The 17,081-nt window shown below is 39.9% G+C and overlaps 1 protein-coding gene across 1 annotated transcript in view; it reads left to right on the top strand.

Moving 5' to 3' along the window:
- The window catches only part of IL13RA1 (interleukin 13 receptor subunit alpha 1), a 48,117-nt gene extending 44,530 nt beyond the window's left edge, over positions 1–3,587 (top strand). The window contains exon 9 of the mRNA XM_012475945.2: positions 838–3,587. Within this exon, the coding sequence (XP_012331368.2) occupies positions 838–930 (93 nt within the window). The 3' untranslated portion in view covers positions 931–3,587. The remainder of the gene's footprint in view (positions 1–837) is intronic.
- The last annotated feature ends 13,494 nt before the right edge of the window (positions 3,588–17,081 follow it).

Here is a 17,081-nt window from a genome sequence, read left to right as displayed (position 1 = left end):
TTTGTTTTTGCAAGCCATTCAGTCCCTGTCACAACTCAACTCTGCCATTATAACATGAATGCAGGTGAAGGCCATACAGAAACAAAGACAGGCATTCAGCCAGATTTGACCTGTGAACTAACTATAGTTTGCTGACCCCTGGTTTAGTCTAACAACTTTATTTTACAGATGAGAAGACTGAGCTCAGGTTTAACCCTTTCCTCTGATTTACAAGTGAAAAAGGCAAGGACCAGGATATTGGCTTTTACCATAAGAGACATGCTTGAATTGGGTTCAAAATAAGTGTGCCTTATGTGTAATTTCCTGTCCTAGCTAATGATGTTAGATGAAGCTCTTAATATAGGGTCTTTCAGCAATTTCAATTGCAGTAAGACTTTTGGAACATCTTCTGTTTTGCCATTCGTCTCGATGCTACTTGGCATTCTGAGCCTATTATATCTCTGGAGCAATGAGCATTAAGAAAATAAAGGTAATAAAGGTCTCAGCGAAACAGTTGGTCTAAGAAGGGCATGACATCCTTTTATTCTTCTTAATAGATTTTGTTTCCAATGTTTGAAATGTCCAGATTTGTTTATCTGTGGATAGTCATTGTACATCATGTAACTATCCCATGATTCCCCCCTCAATTTAATGTTAATTCGTGATTGTTTTGTTTCATTAATCGTTCAGATAGATAAAGATCCTTAGATCAAAAAAGACAAAAACAAAACCCAGGAAGTCATACACTTGTGGTTCCACGCACACAACAAACCTAAAAATAAGCATTGGCAGTAAGTACTCAGGGAAAGAACACTATTTAGGAATGTCATTGTGTATGTGTTTTTTCCTCCCTTCTAGCACTGGAAGAAGTACGACATCTATGAGAAGCAAACCAAGGAAGAAACCGACTCTGTAGTGCTGATAGAAAACCTGAAGAAAGCCTCTCAGTGATGGAGATAATTTATTTTTTACCTTCAATGTGACCTTGTGAAGATTCTTCCCATTCTCCATTTGTTATCTGGGGACTTATTAAATGGAAACTGAAACTACTGCACCATTTAAAAACAGGCAGCTCATAAGAGCCACAGGTCTTTATGTTGAGTCGTGCACCGAAAAACTAAAAATAATGGGCCCTTTGGAGAAGAGCATGGAGTCATTCTCATTGAATTATAAAAGCCCGCAGGCTTCAAACTAGGGGAGGAAGCAAAAAGTGATGAAAGCAGTAGAGTTAATCTTATCAAGAGTTGTGACAACTTCCTAAGGGATCAATACTTACTTTGTGTAATTTGTAGGGGAACTCATTTTGGGTGCAAATGCTAATGTCAAACTTGAGTCACAAAGAACATGTAGCAAACAAAATTGATAAAATCTAATATCTATTGTCTGGGATCCCATTGAACCATGTTTGTGGCTATTAAAACTCTTTTAACCATCTGGGCCCGGTGCAGTGGCTCACACCTATAATCCCAGCACTTTGGGAGGCCAAGGTGGGCAGATCACTTGAGGTCAGGAGTTTGAGACCAGCCTGGCCAAAATGGTGAAACCTCGTCTCTACTAAAAGTACAAAAATTAGCCAGGTGTGGGTGTGTGTGCCTGTAATCCCAGCTACTCGAGAGGCTGAGGCAAGAGAATCACTTGAAGCTGGGAGGTGGAGGGTTGCAGTTACCAGAGATCGTGCCACTGCACTCCTGCCTGGACAACAGAGCAAGACTCTTGTCTCAAAAACAAAACAAAACAAAAAAATCTCTTAATAGTCTGGAGTCATCATTCCCTTTGACAGCATTTTCCTCCACTTTGAAAGCCCCAGAAATTAGTGTTGGCCATGATGATAACAACTACAGAAAAGGCAGAGGCAGCTTCTTTGCCAAGAACTTTCAAAGCCATTATGTTAAGGGCAGTGGAGGTAGAATGACTCCTTGGGTATTAGAGTTTCAACTATCAAGTCTCTAATGATGTATTGTCTTCACCTCTGCTACTCAATTAGTATTTACTGTGTCTTTGGCTTGTGCTAGGCCCCTAGGTGTGAAGCACAGACCCCTTCCAGGGTTTACAGTCTATTTGGGACTCCTCAGTTCTTACCACTTTTTTTTTAAAATCTCCACCAGCCATTTTTCAGACCTTTTAACTCCACAGCTCCCACACTGATTTCCCCCTTTTGCATTCTCCCTCCTTCCCTTTCTTGTAGTCTTTTGACTTTCATTGGAAATTACGATGTAAATCTGCAGGATACCTAGAGGAGCACAGGATAATTTGTGTCTCAGGTTAAGTGTGAGTAGACCAAGAAACGATGACTAATTCTTGCATATTTTGTAACTTCTGTGTGAGGGTTTTCAGCATTGATATTTATCTATGCATTTTCTAAACAGAGATGAGGTATTATCTTCACTTAGAACTTTGCTATTTGAAAAAAAAAAATAGTTGAATCTTCTCTTTCTTTACAAGATGGGCCCAGGACTCCTCTTTTCTCTGCCATAAATGATTAATTAAATACCTTTTGTGTCTTACATTGATAGCCAGCCATCCAAGGCTCTGTTTATGTTTTTTGGGGGCATATGTTAGGTTCCATTCTCACCTATCCCCACAACATAGCCATATATATACCTCTATTCTTACTTCCTCCAAATTTAAAGAAGTATGGGAAATGAGAGACATCTCCCCACACCCCATTTCTCTCCTCACACACAGACTCATATTACTGGTAGGAACTTGAGAACTTTACATCACAAGTTCTCCCAACATTCACCGATGTTATTAATATGATGATGCTACTTGCAATTTCTGCTCCTAGGGGAGGGGAGATAAGAAACCCTCACTCTCTACAGGTTTAGGCACAAGTGGCAACCTGCTTCCATGGCTGTGGAGAAGCATGGTGCCCTGGCTTCTCTGAGGAAGTTAGGTTTCATGACAATGGCGATGTAAAGTTGTTTCCTCCTTGTGCTTTTATTCTTGAAGTCAGATTGAGGCCGGGATACAGGTATGATAGGTATTCCACTTTGTTCTGCTGTTCTCTAGAAAAAATATTTGGTTTTCCTGTCTAGGAATGAGATTAATTCCTTTCCAGGTATTTTATAATTCTGGGAAGCAAAACGCATGCGTCACCCTAGCCATTTTCACTGTTACCCTCTTTAGATGGCCATGAAGAGGATGCTGTGAAATTCCCAAGGAGCATTGATGTTGACAGTCATGTAGTCTGGGAGTGGGGAAGTGATCTTTCATTCCCATCCTTCTCTTTTAGCAGTAAAATAGCTGAGGGAAAAGGGAGGGAAAGGGAAGTTATGGGAATACCTGTGGTGGTTTTATAGTTGCTAAAAAGTGATCCCTAGGTCTTGGGACCTCTTGGAGTCTTCTGTGGGAAACTACTAGGCTCATTTACTATTTTAGGTCTAACCTGTGTGGATTTTTTTCCTCACATACCTAAGCAAACCCACTGTCGGGATGGTTATTCTCATTCTTTCATTCAGTTAAGTTTTTTCCTTCATCTGGGCACTGAAGGGTTATGTGAAACAATGTTAACATTTTCAGTAGTCTTCAACCAGGGATAGTTTTTGTTTAACTTCTTATAGGAAAGCTTGAGTAAAATAAATATTGTCTTTTTGTATGTCACCAAATGTTTTCCTTTGGTCTTATTTTGGGGAAATGGTGGGAGGCAGAGAAAATTGGAGTTAAAAGAAGAAACATTATGAAAAAATTCCAAGCCAGCTGTTTTATCTTACAGTCATTTATCATGAGCTTCCTTGATGTTCTGGCTGTTCTGGTGTGCCTATGTTTTCTGATAAGGGCATGAATGCACTTAGTTTAATATTGATTTAGCCTTTGTAAGCAGCACCTAAAGGGACTTAAGTATTCAATAAATTGTAGTTATGATAATTAATAGAAATGGAGAGTTGGTTCTTTCTAATATTAAGCTAAAGTGGAGTACAATATGATTACTGTAATGGTATACATGATGTGCAACCTCTAGTCACAAGGTAATGTATCGGCAGGTTAGATTGGAAACTAAGGAAATCAGTTTTCAATAGCTGTCCTTTCAACAGCTGGTAATATAGTTTCATATTTTCTATAACTACAGAAAAATGGTTTTAATGTCAGAGGTTTGCTTTCCCTCATTTGTGTTAAGCTCCAGGAGTGTGTCTTTAGCCAGACCACATTTGCTAATTACTCTGAATCTTTATAGAATCCAAACCCTAGGGTAAGAGTGAAGGCTCTGATCTTGGTCAAGTTATTTCTTTAACTATCTAGAATTATCCAGGAAGATTCTGAAAATCCATTTCCAGGTAAGTATAGTTTTTTTGTTGTTCTTGTTTTAAAGTAAGAAACCTCTTTTCTGATTCTTAACACATCAACACTGAGTATTGTAACAGAAAACATTTAAAATTGAGGACCCCCTTGAGATTGTAAATTTTTGTGAGATCTATGGAAAATAAATTCCTGGAGCCACAAACATGATCACTTTGTCTCAAGGGGAGAGGAGCCAGAATGATCTAAGCACATTTGCTTTCCAGAATAATTTACCATTTTATTGTTTCCATGAACTCTTGCTCTATTAAAGGTGTAACTTATGCTCACATGAATAGCACATTATGCCACGAGGTTATTAGTGGTCTTAAAAGAAAGCAGGGGGACAAGAACATTTATTTCAGAGACTATTTTAAACCCTAAGGATTAGATCAAAGTTTTTTGTAAATACTGTAGCTAAATCTTGGCATGCTTTTACTTTAAGCAAGGGAGGAGTTTTACTGACATTTGGATGTGCTCGATATTTTTGACATCAATCCCCAAGATGATTTCTTCCTGAAGGTTTTTTGGCTTTTAACTATCTTTCTTAATGGTCACATTTTTAGTTTACCACTAGCAACAGGAAAATATTTAACTGCTGGTTTTCAGCATTTATTGGGTAGACCATTACACAAAAAGAGAAGATGATTAACAGTTTCTGAGTGGCTACTATGTGCCAAGTTACATGTGTTATTTCACTTAATCTCTATGCTGGCCCCATGAGATAGGCTGTGGTGTTTAACTGAGACATAGAATGATTGAGCTGTGTGTGCAAGATCACATAGCTAGTAAGTGACTAAGACAAAATTGAGAAGCAAGTCAGCCTGACTTTAAAGCCTGTATAATATAGTCAGTGATATATTTACTCATCCTCAAAAGGCAGTTACCTAAAGAAAAAAAATCTTATTTTATATTATTGCCAAATTGCTTATCAACTGGAAGATTTCTGATTTTAAATCATTAATTGCAAAGTGAGAATTTTATAGTGTCTTTTTAAGAGATTCATTTGTGCATTCATTCTTCCATGAGCTAGGCAATGTGGTGCATAATAGGAATTTAGAAGTAAATAAGATTTGGCTTAGTATCAGGTGGTTAGTTAAGGAAAGGCTCCTTTGTATAGGGGAAAGAAACCTGGATTCGCACTTAGGAGTTCCAAATGAATGGGGGCAGTTAACATTCTCTGTCTGGGTCTGTTTCCCCATCTGTAAAATGAAGATGTTAGACAGTGATGTATAGTCCCATCCATGACTCATAATGGTGATCATAGGTTATGGAGTTCATTTGAAAGTGAGAATCTTTGCTATAAACACTAGCTCTAGGCATCAGTGTTCTCATCGGTAAAATAAGAAGGCTGGACTAGATTAGCTTTATTAATTTTGACATCCAATAAAGGCTAAGATGATGATTTTTGTTTTACAAATCAAGAAAATACCTCTTACTTTTGCTATAGGATATAGCTAGCTATTAGCAGAAACTGCCAAAAATAAGCAGAGAAGCAGGCCCTTTAATGCATCGGGTAGAACAAAGGAATTAATACATTAGATGAGACCTGTGATCTACCCAAATCAGGATTTTCACAAGGTCCCAGCCATGATCGTGTCTAATAAATATTTCTTGATATACATGTATGTTACTTTAAAAGTCAAGAGTATTATAGGGCTTATTGTTTAAAAAAAGCAGTCTCCTGCGCCACTCCTCTTTACTCCTGATTCCTGCTCCTAAAAAATATGTCAACACCCTAATTCTGGGACCTGTGACTATGTAACTTTACATGGAAAAAGGAACTTTGCAGATGTAACTGTGTTCAGGCCTTAAGATAGGTTTTCCTGGATTGCCTGGGTGGGCCCAATATCAAGCCCTTAAAAGCAGAGAAATTGGCTGCTTTGGCTGAAAGCAGAAGAAGAAGGAGTCAAAACACAAAAAGGGCTCAAAGTGCTGTTGCTGACTTGACGATGTAAGGGGCCACATAGGAAGTGTGAGAAGGAACTGGATACTACCAGTAACTTGAATGAGCCTGGATGGACATTTCCTCCCAAAGCCTCCATATAGCTGGCAGACACCTTAATTTGGGCCTTATGAGACCCTAGGCAGAGAGCACAGCCACACCGTACTGAACTTCTGACCTACAGAACTGTGATATAATATGTTTGTGTTATTTTAAACTATATTTAACATGTTTAACCTGTATCTTTTTTTTTTTCTTGGTTTTTTTTCTTTTTGAGACGGAGTTTCACTCTTGTCACCCAGGCTGGAGTGCAGTGGTGTAATCTCGGCTCACTGCAACCTCTGTCTCCCGGGTTCAAACGATTCTCCTGCTTCAGCCTCCTGAATAGCTGGGATTACAGGTGCCTGCCACCACGCCCAGCTAATTTTTGTATTTTTAGTAGAGATGGGTTTTCATCATGTTGATCAGGATGGTCTCAAACTCCTGACCTCGTGATCCGCCCACCTCAGCCTCCCAAAGTGCTGGGACCACAGGCGTGTGCCACCACACCCGGCCATACCTGTTTCTTTTGGTATATAACCCTTTACTTTTGAATAATACCCTAATATTGCAATTTCTTATCTTTATTTAGCTTTAGAAACGATCTAACTTCTGTTGAAGGAGAGGAATTAGCTTTTATGCCTCTTGCACACATGTGGACACATACATTTCTCTTCCACAAATATAAATATTTTGGCTAAAATAGTATTTGTATTACGTTTATGTAAATGTTGCTTGTGGTTAACCCATGCACTGTACCATTAATTATATTTCCTTTGTTTTTCCTATATTGTCTTTCTTTGATTTGTTTTTTATGTACCTGTCATGAGTTCAGTCCCAAACTTTCTGACAGAACCATAAAACTTCACTCAGTATGATCAAACATACTAGGTAATCCATGAGTTTCATGTATTTTTGGGGAGACAGCCCTCTTTAGAGTTTGTTGCCCTTCTGATCCATCCTAAAATGGTTGTTCTCTAGGCCTCGCACCCAACCTGCCATCCTGGGAATTACCTCCACTTCTAGCTTCTGTTTCCTGCATCCCCAGTTGTCCCCCTTCTTGGATTATGCCCTAGTTTTGCTGGACCACACCATTTACTAACTTCCTTAGAAAGGTTGCATGGGAGGTGATTTTATTTTATTTCATTTTTTTCAAACAGGGTCTCATTCTGTTGCCCAGGCTAGAGTACAGTGGCATGACCATGGCTCACTGAAGCCTTGACCTTCCGGGCTCAAGTAATCCTCTCACCTCAGCCTCCCAATTAGCTGGGACTGTGGGCACATACCACCACGCCTGGACAAGTTTTATTTATTTTATTTTATTTCTTTAATTTTTTTTTTTTTGAGACAGGATCTAGGTTTATCACGCAGGCTGGAGTGCAGTGGTGCGATCTTGGCTCACTGCAACCTCCGCCTCCTGGGTTCAAGCGATTCTCCTGCCTCAGCCTCCTGAGTAGGTGGGATTACAGGCATGTGCCACCATGCCCGGCTATAATTTTTATTTTTTGTAGAGATAGAGGTCTCCCTATGTTGCCCAAGCTGGTCTTGAACTCCTGGGCTCAAACAATCCTCCCACTTTGGCCTCCCAAGGTGCTGGGATTACAGGCATGAGCCACATGCTCCCAGCTAAAGTGATTTTAGTAAAATCATTCTGTGTCTAAATATAATCTCCACACATGATTAAAATTTTTGCTAGGTGAAGAATTACTAATTGGAAACAATTTCCTCTGAGAATGTTGAAAGCATTATTCCGATGTGTTCTTGCTTCTAGTGTTGCTTTGGAAGTCTGATTCCCTATTGATTTCGAATTTTCTATATGTAACTTTTGTCTGCAAGATTTTCTCATGGCCTCTTTCTCTTGGTGTTTTAAATTTTAATGATATGCCTTATTGTGGATCTTCTTCCATTTACTGGGCTGGACTTTGTGAGCTCTTCAATTTAAAAATGCATGCTTCATTTTTGAGAGATTGCTTTCTATTATTTCTCACATAATAGTTTCCCTTCTATTTTCTTTATCTCTAGGATTCCTATTAGTTGTATATTGGACATCCTGGACTGATTCTCTAATTTTCATATCTTTTTCTCCCATGTTCCATTTATTTGTCTTTTGAGTCTGCTTTTTGGGAGATTTTCTTAACTTGATCTATCTGAGGCTCAGTCCTCATCTGTAAAATGTTGATAAAAGGACCTACCACATAGCGTTGTTGTAAGGTGTCAATGAAATAAAACATGTAAAATGCTTAGTGCAGTGAACTTCAATAAATGGTAGTTGTGATTGCACATACTGTTATTCTGGAACCAATTTCTTCTCCTTTCTCATGTGAAAATGACAATCCTGGTGGTAGCAATATATCTTGCTTTTACAATATCATATTATACTATAATATTTGCCTTCATTGTAGTGAATTTGTAATGACATGGCATTTTCCAATTATACTGTTTTTAGAAAAAAACATTCTATGGTATAAATCCAGTTAGCAACATTAACTCTTATTTATCCTTCTACAAACACTTAAAAGTGTTTTTTTTTTTATTTTTTCTTTTCTTTCTTTTCACTCTCCCCATATCTCTGGAGTAGATGAGAACTGGAGGGATAATGCTGGATATCCACTCCCTGACAGTAAAATAGGTAGTTTGGAGCCCAAATTACTTACTTTCTCAGGATGAGAATGCAGTACAAACCTTTAACATACACTCTGCCTGCGATGCAGCCCCAAATAAGGCTGGCCAGTATCTGTGGGCACTGAGGAGGCTAATGGACAATTAACAAACATCAAGTCCAGAGGAGGCCTGGATTTGCTGTAAGCTTTGCAGCCAGGGTGCCTCTGCCTGTCCACTTAGGACACCATGAAGACTAGAACTAGGATTACAGAAAAATAATGTCTGTAAGTGGAGAACAATCTGACTTTACTACTTTATTTTCATTTATTCATCTGTTCAATTAAAGCTGTGTGACATGGGCACCAACCAATCAGGTCAGATCCTGACTACAATATACTTTGTAGGTATGTATCAGCCCTGGATTCAACAGATATTTATTGAGTGTTTACCATGTACCAGCACTGTGCTCAGTACTGTGTGGTGCGGGGCAACTTTCTTTCTTTCTCTGAGCTTCAGTTGGCTCACTTGTGAAAAAAAAAAAAAAAAAGGAGTGAGTGATCTACAGGGATTCCTTTAGGTCTGACATTCACAATCAATAAAATGGTAACTTTTGCTTGTTTTGGGAAAATAATGGAAACAAGTATAGAAAAAAAGCAGCTAACTCAAGGCTTGTAGATTTGAAAATGGGGGGAAAACAGATAATTATTCTATGAGTTATTGTTTGACTTGAGAATTGGATTAAGAATGAGTTCTAAATGTCTTATTTTCATGTTTCCAAAGAGAGACAAAGATAACTCTAATCAAGGGGTGAGTTTTTTTTACAGCCTTGAACATTCAAGCTCCATCCCACTATCCCCCAACAACATGTATATACAAGACACCTTCCCCCTAAGGAGTCTACTGCTTTCTTTTAGCATCCTCTCTCCAGCTGCTACCACTTCCAAACCCTTTTGTCCAGTGGTTGGCAATAGCTTGTCCACTCTGACAAGAGTCCACGTTCCAAGCCTTTCCTAACTTCTTCTTTTTACAGACTTGTCCTGCCTCATTTCCTGTTCCTTGTGGCCTCTGCCTCTCATAAGACATTTGATCAATTCATCTTTGCTAATGTGGCCAAAGATGGCTAAGAAGTTTGTGGGTTACCATTTCTGGATAAGATTCATATTACAAGGAGCCTCCCCAAACCATGCTAATACTTGTATGGTGAATTTTTAAAAATATTTTATTATGGCAAAGTTCAAACATATATAAGTAAGGAGACTGTTACAGTGAATGACCAAGTACCCATCAACTAGCTTCAACAATTATCAAAATGGTCAATCTTATTTCATCTATATATCCACCCATTCTCTACTTTCTACACTATGAATTATTATTATTATTTGAGACAGAGTCTCACACTGTTGCCTGGGCTGGAGTGCAAGGGCGCGATCTTGGCTCACTGCAACCTCTGCCTCCCGGGTTCAAGCGATTCTCCTGCCTCAGCCTCCCAAGTAGCTGGGATTACAGGCACCCACCACCATGCCCGGCTAATTTTTTGTATTTTTCGTAGAGATGGGGTTTCACTAGTTTGGCCAGGCTGGTCTCGAACTCCTGACCTTGTGATCCACCCACTTTGGCCTCCCAAAGTGCTGAGATTACAGGCGTGAGCCACTGCACCCAGCAGATTCTGGAAATTATTTTTTTTTTGAGACGGAGTTTCGCTCTTGTTACCCAGGCTGGAATGCAATGGTGTGATCTCGGCTCACGGCAACCTCCGCCTCCTGGGTTCAGGCAATTCTCCTGCCTCAGCCTCCGGAGTAGCTGGGACTACAGGCACACACCACCATGCCCAGCTAATTTTTTGTATTTTTAGTAGAGACGGGGTTTCACCATGTTGACCAAGATGGTCTCGATCTCTTGACCTCGTGATCCACCCTACTCGGCCTCCCAAAGTGCTGGGATTACAGGCGTGAGCCACCATGCCCAGCCCTCTGGAAATTCTTTATAAGCATAGTCAGACATCTCTGAAAGAAGTGAAAACTCAAGTTCAGCCTTGAAGCTTCGAAGTTCTCACACAACCAAGACACAGTCTTCCTTAAAAAAAAAAAAAAAAAAAAAAAAAAGCTGTGCATAAACACACACACACGCAGACACACATACGCACACACACACAAATGCCAATTTCTAATATGTCTAGGGAATGTTTTAGTACAGAGCATATCTGTGTTGGATAATTTTTTCCCACTGGATAAGAACCAATATAAACAAATTAGAAATGTGATACTAAAAGAGAATTTTTCAACATGGATTAATTAAGACCAATATGGGGCAATCCTTTTTTGACATTTTTAAATGCACTGAAAATTTTAAAGCAGGGTGGGAAAATAGACTATGGGTCTGAATTTTAGGTTGAAAAAAATTATCTGTGGTCAAGTGTGTGTTTTGTAAGTCTGCTGAGTTTATACTTGATCATGCAGTTTTCCATAAGTTGCTGCCTTGAATACCACTGGGAAATATACAAATCATGTAACTGTGAAACCAACCCAATTGTCCCACAGAGCTGATGTTTCTGGTCTCTTTAAATAATTGATCCTCCCAGTTTTAAAATTTGAGAAAGTTACATTTGTCTTATTGGAGTTCCTTTCTCAGGAAACAAACCATCAGGCCTCCCAGATAGTATCAAGGAGCTGAAAATCACCAAATCACTACATGCAGACAGTGAGAAGCCAGACCCCTCCCCATCTTGATTGGCTGACAAACCATCTGCTTCCTATTGACCGACTCCTCCTCCTTATCCCTCCCTAATTCCTGTTTCCCCACACATGGTTTCATTTCTTCCCTGCTATACAAACACCTACTTTTAGCTGGTCAAGGAGATGGATTTGAGGCTAATCTCTCATCTCCTTGGCTGCTGCACCTGATTAAAGTCTTCTTCCTTGGCAATACTCATTGTCTCAGTGTTTGGCTTTCTGTGCAGCAAGCAACAGAACCTAGATGGAACTCCCGGTGTTTTGGTAACATTATTACAGACCTCTCAGAATGGCTAAAATCAAAATAATGACAACATCCCAATAATAGTAAGGATGCAAATAATTCATATCATTCATACATTTCTTATGGGTATATAAAATGGTACAGCTACTCTGGGAAAGCGTGGTAGTATCACATAGCCCAACAATTGTACTTTTGGGCATCTATCCCAGAAAAATAAAAACGTATGTTCACACAACGACCTTTACAGAAATGTTTATAACGGTTTTATTCATAATTTTCAAAAACTAGAAAGAACTCAGATATCCTTCAATGGGTGGGTGAATAATTGAACAATTTTTAGTACATTCACATCATGGAATACTACTTAGCAACAAAAGTGAATGAACATCACCTCACACTCATTAGGATGGCCACTATTAAAAAAAACAACAACAAAATAAAAAGTGGTGGGGATGTGGAGAAATGGGAACCCTTGTGTGCTATTTGTGGGATTGTAAAACGTTGCAACAGCCATGGAAAACAGAATGGTAGTTCTTCAAAAAATTAGAAATAGATCTACCATATGATCCAGCAATCCCACTTCTAGGTATTTATGTAAAAGCATTAAAAGCAAGGTCTTGAAGAGATATTTCCACACCATGGAGTCTGGGAGCAACATTCCTGTTAATGTCTGCTCTATTCCACTTTGTGCTTTTATTCATTCACTCAAGAAGCCTTTAGATGAGTATAGATTGTGTACAAGATGCTGTGGTAGATTCAAAGAAGAATAGGGCATGCTTTCTTTTTAAAAAAATAATTGAGATGGTGTCTCACTATTTTGCCCAGGCTGATCTCAAACTCCTAGGCTCAAGTGATCCTCTCGCCTGCCAAGCTTTAGCTGGGACTGCAGGTATAGTGCATACTTTCTGTCCTATTACTGCTGATACTCCAGGGCAGGAATAGCAAATTTGTCTCATCATGTGGATCAGTTCTTCTGGACTGTTTCGAGAAGGATTTTGAGATTGGGCTTGGGCTCAGTGGGAAGACAGCTAAGATCTATTACTGATGTCTCTCGTTGGGCACTGGTGGGAGGGAGTGACTCGATGCACTTATGCCACATAGTTACCACCTTGGCTAAAGGCTAAAGTGACATATTCATGTATATAAATAATGGATAATCAACAAGGCAGAATATTAACAATTAGAGCTATGAAAGGAGGTCCAAGTAAAGTACTGCATACAGGCAGTGGAAAAAATGATGGGAGTGTCGGGGCTGGGAGGATACCAAGAGAAGTTTTTCGAGGGCAGTGCTAGTTAATCCACATCTTAAAGCAAGAGTAGAATCTGAAGAGATTAACAAAAGGGGGCATTCCTGTCCTCAGAAGGAGTTTGAGTAGAGGCACAGGTGGGGTGGAAGGATGGATCGTGAGAGAAAGATGACCGAGATAAGCAGATGACCTAGGGGATTAGGCAAGAGGTGGAGAGGACCTGCTCCTTGCCTGGCAAACAGGAAAGGAGGGCACAGATCTGGAGTAGTTTTTAGAGGTAGACTCACCAGGACTCTATGAATGGGAGGGAGATGCTCAAAATGTTATAGAGAAGCACAGGCTTGGGTGGGAAAAGGGGAGTAGATGAGAAATATGAATTTCATTTTGGACATGTTCACTATAGTATGCTGGAAGGAACCAATAGGTTATGATTTCCAACAAGGTTGGTTACACTTATGGATGGCAGTGAGAGGAGAGCAGCTTCAAGAGTCAGGGTCATGGGAGCTAGCTGCCAGGGAAAGACCCACGAGGCCACTCTCAGAAGAAGATACATTGCGAGCCCTCTCAGCACATTGTGAGGACAGCCCAAATGTAAGCTAGCTCTGGGGGCAGTCATGGGATGGCGGGTTAGATGTCAAAGCGGAGCATTCGTCAGGAACTTGGCCGCCCAAGAGCAACACACTGCTGCCATCTGGGGGCTTCATGTAGAAATTGTAATGGCAACTTTGTGAAAGCCACTTTGTGAGATAGGACATTATTTTGGATCCAGCAAGACCCTTCCTCTCAAAAACCTGTTATAGTTCTTCCCTAAATTCTTTTCAGTCTAGCTCCACTTCTCTGTCCCCAATGAAGGAAACCATGGGTGCACGTGTTCTGTAGCATTCAGAAGGACTGAACCCCTGAAAGCAGACTACTTTCACTCAGCTACAGCATCTAGCACTGAATTGAGATCCTCCATGCTCCTGCTACTGCTGTCCTCTGCAACTGACCATAGTTCTTGCCTGAACCACCCTCTGCCGGATCCCCCAAATCCCCTCATTTTGACTTCATCACTTCCTGGTTCTGACCTTTGATACTAGAATACTGAATTTTTGCCTGCAGGGGCACAATGTACTCTTCCATGTTTTCTTTTGCTAACATCCTCTTCCTAAATGAAACTGGATCTTTATTTGTTCATTTTGCATTCAACAAATATTTATTGAGTGGCCACAGTGTGTCAGGTACTAGGATACATTAGGGAGCAAAAATAGATGTGGCCCCTCAGAAACCTATATTACAGTCTAACTGTAAAGCCAGAAAAAAATCATTTTAAGTGTGATAATTGCTACGAAGGAAAGGTCAATGATGCAGTGAGGTGTAGTAAGGTGAGATAAAGAAAAGGTCAATGAGACTGTGAGAACAGGTAACGGGATTCTGACTTAGTCTTGGAAGGTAGCAAAACTTTTCTGAGGATGTGACATTTAAGCTGAAATTTTAAGGATTGGTAGAAATTAGCCAGAAATTAACTGTTCTGAAAAATATGAAACCACTAAGGCTGGGAAAGAAGGGACCATCATCCTTGTTCCTCTGTCTTCTGTGATGATAATGCAGCAGGGAGATTCAACTACTTTACACAGGACAGTCTCTGGGAAAATCTCTAATTCTGAGTTACCACGTCAACTACAATGAAAGCATATGTCTAAAAAATAACAATTACAACATTAACTAGAAAATCAGGAAATAAAACTTCTCCAAATTAGACTGTCCTAATGAAAATAGGGATGGGTACAAACAGACAAAGAAATACTAATGTTCTTGAAGTCTTGAAATATTATCTTTTGGTTTATTTCTTTCATTTTTATTTTTCATTTAAATAATTGAATCGATTTTTTATTTTCTGAGACAGGGTTTTGCTCTGTTGCTCAGGTAGGGGTGAATTGATGCTATCACAGCTCACTGTAGCCTTCAACTCCTGGGGTCCAGCAATCCTCCCACCTCAGCCTCCTGAGGAGCTGGGAATACAGGTGTATGCCACCACACCCAGTAATTTATTTATTTATTTATTTACTTACTTACTTACTTTGTATTTTTAGTAGACACAGGATTTCACCATGTTGTCCAGGCTGATCTTGAACTCCTGGGCTCAAGTGATCCACCTGCCTCAGCCTCCCAAATTGCTGGGATTACAGGCGTGAGCCACTGCACACAGCCGAACTGCTTTTTTTTTTTATTTTTTTGAGACAGAATCTCATACTGTCGCCCAGGCTGGAGTGCAGTGGCACAATCTCGGCTCACTGCAACCTCTGCCTCCTAGGTTCAAGCCATTCTCCTGCCTCAGCCTCCCAAGTAGCTGGGACTACAGGCATGCACCACCATGCCGGGCTAATTTTTTTGTATTTTTAGTAGAGACGAGGTTTCGTCCTGTTGGCCAGGATGGTCTTGATCTATTGACTTCATCGTGATCTGCCTACCTCGGCCTCCCAAAGTGCTGGGATTACAGGTGTGAGCCACCGTGCCCGGCCCGAACTGCTTTTTAAAAATCTCTGTATGCAACAATCTTGCATGTTCTTCACATGTACCACAAAACCTAAAATGCAATTTAAAAAAATCCAAAAAAAAGATACAGAATCACAGATAGAGAGGAGGAATACGTTCCAGTGTTCTATACCACTGTAGAATGACGATATTTAACAATAATGTATAGTTTCAAATAGCTAAAAAGAGGATATTGAATGTTCCCAACACAAAGAAATAATAAATTTTGAGATGATGAATATGCTAGTTACCCTGACCTGATCACTATATGTATGAAAACATCACTATGTACTCCATGAGTATGTACAGTTATTATGTGTCAAATTTTAAAAATTAAATTTTTAAAAAAGAAAAAAAATCTCCGTATACACTCATTTGAACAACTTGATCATAATTTCTTAAATCTTTTAACAATCAGACCTGAACCAAATCAAGATACCAAAACCCATCTGAGCTTCAGACTCCTCATCGGTAAAATAGGGATTATAATAATTGCTACATCCTAGGGCTTTGGAGTCGACACTTGCAAAGCACTTCCACCGGCGCCCTGCCCATTGTAAGTGCATAATACATGTTAGTATTATTATTCCAGGGATGACCTGTTTGTAGAAGATGTCAGGGAAAATACTTCCAAGCTGATGGAACGTTGAGTTTGCTTCAACCCCGTGTCATGGCTGGTTACCTCAGCTATCCAAGGACCAAGGTGTATGCCACCACACCAAGACCAAGGTGTATGCCACCACACCAGACCAAGCTCTGACATGAGAAATGATTAGTGAAAAAAAGGGAATCAAGCCTAGTGCATAGCATATAACTCACCTGGCTTACAGAAGTACAAACAAAAGCTTATTCTGTAGTTCATATTTATTTATTTATTTTATTTATTATTATTATTGAGACAGAGTCTTGCTGTGTCGCCAGGCTGGAGTGCAGCGGAGCAATCCTGGCTCACTGCAACCTCTGATTCCCTGGTTCAAGCGATTCTCCTGCGATTCTCCTGCCTCAGCCTCCCAAGTAGCTGGAATTACAGGCATGTGCCACCACACCCAGCTAATTTTTGTATTTTTAGTAGGGACGGAGTTTCACCATGTTAGCCAGGATGGTCTTGATTTCCTGACCTCGTGATCCTCCTGCCTTGGCCTCCCAAAGTGCTGGAATTACAGGCATGAGCCACCGTGCCCTGGCCCTAGTTCATATTTATAAGAGATCTCCCCTCCCTCATTCCTAACATGTAATCATCTGGTCCCTGCCTAAATCCCTCCAGTATTGTCATTTTGGAGAGGAGTGCCCCATTTTTGCAGAAAGGCCATTTTTTTCATTGATAGTTCTAATTTTCTGGATCTATCTTCAACTTCCAGAGTAAAAAAAATCGTATTTGTCATATATCTTCCCATTAATCTTCCTTCTTCTCTGGAGAACCAAACAGAACAAAAAAAGGCCTCACACAATTGGCAAAATTGAGTAAAGACAGTAGATTAAAATATTGCATCACTGTTAAGTGTCCTAAT

Source organism: Aotus nancymaae, unplaced genomic scaffold (assembly GCF_030222135.1).
Source record: "Aotus nancymaae isolate 86718 unplaced genomic scaffold, 86718_ANA_hifiasm-v0.15.2.pri h1tg000004l, whole genome shotgun sequence".
Classification (NCBI taxonomy): Eukaryota; Metazoa; Chordata; class Mammalia; order Primates; family Aotidae; genus Aotus; species Aotus nancymaae.
The sequence above is the reverse complement of the archived record's forward strand: the minus strand, read 5'-3'. Positions and strand labels throughout refer to the sequence as shown.